Source organism: Drosophila miranda, chromosome XL (assembly GCF_003369915.1).
Source record: "Drosophila miranda strain MSH22 chromosome XL, D.miranda_PacBio2.1, whole genome shotgun sequence".
Classification (NCBI taxonomy): Eukaryota; Metazoa; Arthropoda; class Insecta; order Diptera; family Drosophilidae; genus Drosophila; species Drosophila miranda.
In genome coordinates this window covers 19,236,033-19,244,629 of record NC_046673.1, presented here as the reverse complement: position 1 = coordinate 19,244,629, position 8,597 = coordinate 19,236,033, and the positions used below count along the sequence as shown (strand labels likewise).

The following is an 8,597-nucleotide window of genomic DNA, read 5'->3' as shown; positions in this document are numbered from 1 at the left end:
AGACCAAGGATCAATTGTGATTGAGTAGTGGCTGTTTGGGGACATGGGTTCCAATATTACATATACCCAAATACAAAGGGTATCAAAATCGGCAGGGCCGAGTGTTGGAGCAGCGGCAGAGCAGTGACTGCGAGAGTGTGTGAGTGTAAAAGGTGGAGAAAACAACAATGGTATAACGGAAGCTCAGCAAAGATCTCCCACGGCACGTTCCCTTTCGTGGCACTGGCAGAGTGTGAGAGAGAGAGAGCGTGAGTGCGGGCGCGGGTGTGGGTCACAGGTAATGCGCTCTTTACAAATTGCTAAGCACTGCAGGGGGTGTGGGCGGCGGTGTGGCGGGGGAAGAGCATGCCGTGGGTTAAACTTTGAGCATTAAAATCCATTTGCAGGAAGCTCTGTTTAAGCGAGAGAGGGACAGAGGAAGGGCATGAAAGAGATGAAAAAAATGCCTGCTGAGAACGTTGCGCAGGCGTCGTTCTGTCTATGCTGCTCCCTCTCACGCTCACTCTCACTCTCAGTGTTTCTCTGTCTTTGTTCTGATGGTCTTCGTAGACAACGGATGTTGCAAGCCTTTGCTCTCTTTGCTTTTGTTGGATTTCCTGTGCAATAGTTTTAAGGTACACACATTTTTCAGTGAATATTTCACAAAATACATATATTCTAAGATTTAATAATGATAATTCCCATATTAAATGTCTCTAGATTCCCCCTCTTGCTCCCATCCCCATCCATCCCCTTGTGAAAACAAACATCTCGCAACAATTGTTGCCAAACATCACACGCATACAAGCGAGCCAGCAACAAATGTTGCTCAGCAACACTACACACCCAGCAGCATCATCGGTTGGCAACACTCCAGCATCAGCATCATGTTCTCTCGCCCTGCATTCATGCATTCATTCATTCATTCATTCAAAACCGTTAGCCAGGTGAACAACGTAAAGCGGCGCAAGCGAGAGAGACAGACAGCGACGAAACGAAGCATTTAGCCGAAGCGTAAAAGCCGAAAACGTAACCTCCGTCGTGTCCCACGCATTTTTGTTGTTTGTCTTTTTTTTCGTGTGCGAGTGCGTTCGTGTTAGTGTCTGTGTGTGTGCAGAACAGCCTCCGCAACATGCGTCCGGCCCCCAGCCACCCCCTGTGGTGAGTTTTTCCAAGCAGCGCAGCAGCAGCAGCAGCAGGATACTGCCGCCAAGGAATCGAAAGCAGAGAACAGAGCAGCGCCGAAGGTTGACCGAGTTGGAAGAGAGCCCCGGCTTTCTGTTGCACCAAAAAACTAAACGAAAGAGAGACCGAAGCGTAAGTGGTGCCCCAATAAGAGACGAGACACAATTCGAAGAAGAGCGCGCGGGCAGCTGTTGCATGCGGCCGCCGCTGCTGCCAGACTCAGTGACGCCTGCCGTCTGCCGATCCGCGAGTGCCGCGTCATAACTGTTGTTTTTTTTCTGTTTGTGTGAGTGTGTGCTGATCCTCGCGAGTGCAAAAGGGAAACAAAACTGAACGAAGGAAGAGAGAGTGAGAGAGAGAGATAGAGAGTGAAACGAACACGATATGGAGCTTTTGGTGCTCTTCCTGGCCTTGGCCCCCCTCTGCATCTTCGGCGGGATCGCACCCAACGATCCGTGCTACTTCGAGGGGAAGCCCCGCAAGTGCCTTCCCAGCTTCGTGAATGCCGCCTACGGGAATCCCGTTCAGGCCTCCACCATCTGCGGCGGCCAGCGGCCTGAACGCTACTGCGAACTGCAGCGCGATGGCTCTCTGGGGGAGTGCCGGGTGTGCGAGAGACATACTATCGCAGGCGGCGGTGGCGCCTCCGCTCTGACGGACCTGAACAATCCCAGCAACGTGACCTGCTGGCGTTCGGCGGGCGTGAATGTGCCCCACGATCCCGATACGGCGCCCCCCGATAATGTGACCTTGACCCTGTCGCTGGGCAAGAAATACGAGCTTACGTACATCTCCCTGTCGTTCTGCCCCCGTGCGGCACGACCCGACTCCCTGGCTATCTTCAAGAGCTCCGATTTCGGCCAGACCTGGCAGCCCTTCCAGTTCTACAGCTCCCAGTGCCAAAAGTTCTACGGGCGACCGGATCGGGCCAAAATCTCGAAATTCAACGAACAGGAGGCACGTTGCATCAACTCGCAGCATGACATTGGTGGCGCTGCCCAGAGGTTCGCCTTCAATACGCTGGAGGGCAGGCCGTCCGCCAACGATTTGGACTCGTCGCTGGTCCTGCAGGACTGGGTGACGGCCACCGACATTCGGGTGGTGTTCCATCGACTCGAGTTGCCGCCGCAGCTGCTGCTGCAGAAGGAGCGCAATGCGAATAGCTTCAGCGACGAGATGAGCGCCAGCCAGGAGGCCGAGCTGGAGCTGGACGAACACGAGGACGACTACGACTACAATCTGCACGACAACGATAGCGCCGGCTATGACGAGGAGTACGAGGAGCCCAAGAAGCATCTCGAGCTGGACGATGATCACCATTTGGACTATGCCGCAGACAGTGTCGGCAGCGATGGGCCAAGCGGCAAGCGGCACTCGAAGCAGCACAAGGGCGGCAGCAGCGCCTACGAGAAGCATTTCCAGACGAAACTTGCCACAGCTGCCGCGGCTGCAGCTGCGGCTGCCACAACCCCCAGTCCACAGGTAAAGTCTGCAGCAGCAGCAGCAGCCTCTGTTGCTGCCACAGCGCCTCAGCCGGCGGAAATGCCACTGCCACCCATCACACAGCACTATGCCGTCTCGGACTTTGCCGTCGGCGGACGTTGCAAGTGCAACGGTCATGCCTCCGAGTGTGTGGCAACCATTGGTTCGGTCTCCCCCTCCTCGGATACGGATGATGGCCAGGATGATGATGCCCCATCGGCAGGAGCAGCGGCAGGAGGCGCCCTCTCCCATGGACACTTCGGACGCACCGGTTCCGGCATGCAGTTGCAGGGGCAGATGACCTCGAAATTGACAATGACATGCGCCTGCAAGCACAACACCGCGGGCGATGAGTGCGAGCGTTGCAAGCCCTTCTACTTCGATCGCCCCTGGGGGCGTGCCACCGATAATGATGCCAACGAATGTAAAAGTGAGTACAGAATTGCCACAACTTCTTTGCGCGTTGGGGCATACCCCCAAAGCGTTTAGTTCGCAAGCCATTTCATGCAAGCCCCTTAAACATGTCTAAGATCTAAAAGATCCTTAAATCCTTAATCTCCCAGATATTTTGAATTCAAGGGAAGAAGAAATCTTTAAAGATTCCGAAAAACAAAATATAATTAAGAAATCTTTCGGGATTTCTAGATTTTTAATGTTAAACACTGCAAGGAGTTTGAATAAACTCTTCTAGAATTATAGGAGGAATTTCTTATATGCCTATAGGATATCAAAGCCTTTGATTAAATAGCAAATATATACGAACTCTTGGCAGTACTTCACTTAAGCGACTCTTTCCAGCACAAGTTTCCATAGATGGTAAAGGAAATAAATAAGGGAAATCTTTGAAAAATGCATTAAAACTATTTTAAAATGTATTTCATACTTCAAATCATATTTTAAGGGTTCAGAAACCTAGAAAAATATAGAATAAAGCAAGATTTATCAGTGGATTGTAAAACTTGAGATTTAGGGATGACCTGGTGTACTCTCTCTTAAAAATGTATCTGTAATCTGTGCAGTGTTCTTATCTGTGTCTCAAAAAAACACACGTATCTTATCTTATCTGTTGTGTGGTGGAGTGTCTGTTGAAAGGAGATTCATTCATTAATTCACAGATTCATTCATTCTTTCATTATTGGCCCCTCACTAGAGCCGCCGACTTCCCCCTTCTCTTTCCTCCATCATGCCACTTATTCCTCTTGCCTCTTGCAACCCTCGTCTGCAGCCTCAAGTTCAAAGTTCTTTTCACGGTCATTCGCGTGGCATTGGACACTCACTGCTGCAAAACGAGTGCATCATAGCAGGGGCATCATCGAGTGCCGTTTTCAATTGCAGGCATTGTGTCTGCCGCTCACCAATCCCCCATCGGGGGCCCCAAGGCCCCTCTGGTCTCATGTCTCGTGCCGCACTGGCAAATGCGCGTCGATTCCAAATTTGCCATCAACATTCTTTCTTTCTTTTTCGATTTTTTGTGTTTTATTTGAAATATTTATTGGAATGGCACTGCCTTTGCCCCTACTTGGGGCAGGGGGTCTCGCTGTGGCAGTGGCTTATGCTTTTCTCTTTCTCTCTGCCGCATATTTTGTTTTCAACAAAATCGTCATCAATATCATCATTATTCTTGAACTTCTCATCAGGGAAAACACTGGGAAAAAACCTACCGAAGGCCATACAAATATTCAACGAATCAGATTTTAGAAGTATAGAAAGATTGGGGAGAACGAAGGATATGTATCCACTACATTAAAGCGGACATTGGTATCAAGCTTCAGAGATTTCGAGGAGTTCTTAGAGAATATACCAAAAAGAATAACAAATATACAACATATTTTAAAGTATATTCAAAGGTTCTTAAAGCCCTTAAAATGCATGTTTTTCCATCACTATTTTTCATTAAATATAGCACTGAATTTTTGAAGAGTGATGAAAGAACTATCAACTATCTTTTAAATTCCGAATGAAAGATCGTTATTTGAGCTACAAATTCATGAAATTTCTTTGGAACTAATTCCAATTGTTTTCCCAATAGGATTTTCCAATTGTCATTGAACTTTTCCTTCAGTGCAGTGCAGTGTCTTACCTTTCTGATGACCACGCCCCCTTACACAGCCCAATGCCGCCTCCAGAGAGCCATAAATTACAAACGATTAACTTTTTGTAGGCCATCGATGTCGTCTTTGTCGTCCTCCATTCAAATATTAATCAAAAAGCCAGCCAAAGAGAAGGACTCAGCGCCTTGGCTGTGGGCTGTGGGTGTGTGGGGAAGGTGGATCAGTGGGTGGGTGTGGGAGTGTCATCCAGGGCGGGGGGTTGAAAGGTCAGCGGCTTAAAGACTCAACCGGTAAAACGTCAGTGGAAGAGCTAATTTATGGCTCAGGCGAAAACCCCATGACAATTGCAGAGGGCATAGTGAAAAGAAAGGGAGAGAAGGGAGAAGAAAGAGACAGAGAGGACATAAAGAGCGATAGAGTGCGATTACAGAATTAGTTCTACTAATTACAGGAAAAGCTATCCTTTAAGTCCTTTACACAAGAGAGATATGGAATATGTCATTATCTTGTTGAAGAAAAGAACAAAAGCTATGAAGCGGGAGAGAAGAGGATGGGTATTACCGTTTTAGAAATACCAGAGAAACTTTTGGAAGCAGTGGAGAAGGAAGAGAAAGATATCGATAGAAGAAAAACAGAGAACATTGCGGAAAAAGCCCTCTCTCTCTCTTTTAAACCGGCACTCTCTTAAGGAAGGAAAAGGAAGACAGTAGGTGATATTAGGCGTCTACTAAATATAGAAAAAGCTCTCTCTTAGATGAGCACCCTCTTTGGAATACAGAGAAGAGATCTTTAATTACATTTCATTCATTCCCTTGGAACATTTCGAATTCCCTTTAAATTCTGACCTTGAAACGGAAGGTAGTCCCGAGAGACATTGCTCGTGCGTGGTCCTCTATCATCCCCCTGCCCCATCGTTTCCCTCCAGGAAGTGGGCTGGAGTGTGGGTGGTGTTTCTGGGAAAATATTAATTTTCTATGGCTTAAATTTGAATTAGTCTACGGCGGAGTCCTCCAGGATTGTCCACAGGACTTCATTACAAATGCAACGAAACAGGAAGAAAGCCCAGGGATAAAATAGAGACAGGGAGCGAGAGAGGGAGAGAGAGAAAAAGAGAGATATGGGGATGGCGAGAGTGATAAAAAATATTTATGTCTAAAGCGAAATCTCCAGCCGATTGTCCGTCCGCTGGGTGTCCGTTTCGTGTCCCATTTCCATATTTTATCTTCTCCTTGGCCGCGTCTCTCTGTGCGCTGTGTGCCTCTGCCTGGCTTTGTGGCATGCAGCAGGCATCAGGCAGGCAGCCTCCCGTCCAAAGAGTAAATATTGAAAAAGGAACGCGAATGGGAAACAGCGTTTTGCTACCTGCCGCCGCCGCCGTCGCCGCCACATCGCCTGGCTTATCTCGGGGGCACCTCCAGGCTCCGCTCTGCTCGGTCTCCCTCTTGTGGCATGTCCCCTTCCACTCCACCTCTCTTGTGGCAGCTCGTTTCCGACTCATTGAGTCGCACATTAATATTTAGATTTGCTTTATTCGTTGACGATTTGTTTCGATTTCGTTTGGTTTGTTGCTCGTCGAGTAAATTGCTCCGATGTCCGATGGATGTCCCGGCAGTCGCCGTGGCACAGTGCCACAAAAGTAGTTGAATGAGAGATTGAATGAAATTTATTTTATTTCGTATTAAATTTCTATTTCAAATGGTACAAAAAATCATACAAATAATTAATTCTATGTCTATTCTTTCAAAGAAAGTAACTTTCAAAGAAATTTCTAGAAGCAAATAGAACAAATCTCCCTCTCTCACCCAGTGTGGCTTAGCAGTAATGAATAACAGCAGAGGAGAATGCTATCTAAAAATAGAAAAAACCGCTTGAAAAGAATACAAAAGAATACAAATATAGAGAAACAAATACAAAACAATGTAAAAATAGAGATACAGATGCAAATGTACTTAAGGCTAGAGATAAATATACAAATGAATATGAGATTGAGATATATGTACATACATCAAACGAACAAACCGATAAAGATACAGATACAGCAGTACATATGGCTTTTATTGAGTTATTAATTCAATAAATAATGCCTTGATGAAATTATAGCGAATAAAAAAGCACAAATCTTCTGTTGAGATTCGGAATTGCCTTCCACAAAGTTCCCTTGCTTCATTCAGAGATCTTTCGTTTCCCATTGATTTGATTGCTTTATTTTTGTTTGTCTTGTACTATTTTTTCACACTCGATAATTAGCCTGTTCGTGCCACAGTGCCACAGTGCTGTGGCATGCCTCACCGCTCGCTTGCCCGCTTGTCCGCTCGCTCTTTCGCTCGCGGGTCTCTGGGGTCGATTGAGGCGCATCTAATGCGAGACATCTGTTAAATTTTTGGCTGCAATCGCTACGGGTGTGGGGGAGTGGGTTTTCAGGAGTGGTCTGTGGCATGAGGCATGAGCCAAATGTTGGAAATGGTAATGGAAACCGAGAAGCCAAAGGGCATTGTTATACGAGTAGTCTGCTGCCCATTCGACTGGACTCTCATTGAGATGCTGCCTGCCTGCCCTCTGCCTGCCTGCCTGCCTGCCTGCCATTTCTATAAAACATTTATTTTTGTGTGTGATTTTCATATGTTTCCCCCCTCTGCCGTTTTTCACTAGTGTATGCGAGGGTGTGTCCTGTTCTGCTCTCCGTTCTGTGCGTCCGTGTGGCAAGGGGTGCAAGGGCAAGGGCAAGGGCCTGCTCTCGGGGGGCTCTCGCGCGACTAATTCGCTGCGTTTACATTTGCAAATTCCGCCCGGTAATCCCGGCAGCTGTGCGCATTTAACACTGCGAGAGCGGGCGAGGGGGGAGGTCAGAGAGGAGAGGAGAGGAGTGCTATAGAGCCATAAATATACAGATAGATCCACAAACACTGACTTGCAACAAATTGCAGAAGCTTAAGTTACGGTTTTTGTGGCAAAGAAACTGTGACACGAAGAGCCTGGGCAGGCGTAAAATAGTGGAAGAGTCTGTGGGTGGAAGAGTATATATTGGAGAAAGAGTTGGAGGTGGAGAAACAGTGTTCCCAGAAAGAGTTGAAGAAATGAGTAGCAGAAGAGTCGGAGGAACAGTGTTGGAGAACGAATGTTGAGGAAAGATTTTGTGAAATCTTTGGAAGAATGAATGGAGGGAACTTTAAAAAATTAGTAAGTGGAATAAATGGAGATACACTCCAAGAAACAGTTGAAAGAACAACAAGAGGACCAGTGTTGTAGAATCAGTTTGAAGGAACAATTGGAGTAGGATTTATATGAATTTTTGGAACTATTGAAACGGAAACCTTAAAGAGGAATAATAGCGAAAAATAACACCTAGAGAAGGAACAGTGTTGGAGAAAGTTTTTACGCTTGAGTGTTGGGAAAAGAGTAAGAGGAGGAGGTAGTGGTAGCAACAGTATTAACGACTGAAAAACGCTCAAAGGAATAGTGGAAAAACCATAAAAGAACACTTGGGGAAGCAGTATTGACAAACGAGTAAAAGAGGAGTAAAGAGTGCTGCCGAAAGTTTGTTGGAGAATTTTAGCAAGAATTGAATATAAATTGGAGCAAACAATTGCTAGATCAATGCTGTCGAAAGAATGTTGAAGGAACAGTTGTTGACAAAAGTGTAAAAAAAAGCACACAAATTTGGCAATAAGAGTATTGGGCTATGAACCCAGAAAGAGTTGAAGAAACAATTGCAGGTAGGGCACCGTTTGTAGAAGAAATAATAGTCGTCTCGTCGGAGCAGTAATCGCAACATATGGCGCGTGGCAATAAGAGGAGTACCAGTTGCAGGTGCAACAGCAGTAGTAGCCGTAGCAGTGAGAGTTATCTAGTGGTTGGGGCACAGTCAAGCTTGCTGCAACACACACACACACACTTACACAC

At 46.7% G+C, this 8,597-nt stretch overlaps 1 protein-coding gene across 1 annotated transcript in view; it reads left to right on the top strand.

Annotated features, from left to right (window-relative positions):
• Positions 1–916: 916 nt before the first annotated feature.
• Positions 917–8,597, top strand: part of LOC108162708 (netrin-B) — a 69,231-nt gene continuing 61,550 nt past the window's right edge. Inside the window, exon 1 of the mRNA XM_017297569.2 lies at positions 917–3,076. Coding sequence (XP_017153058.1) covers positions 1,549–3,076 — 1,528 coding nt within the window. The 5' untranslated portion in view covers positions 917–1,548. The remainder of the gene's footprint in view (positions 3,077–8,597) is intronic.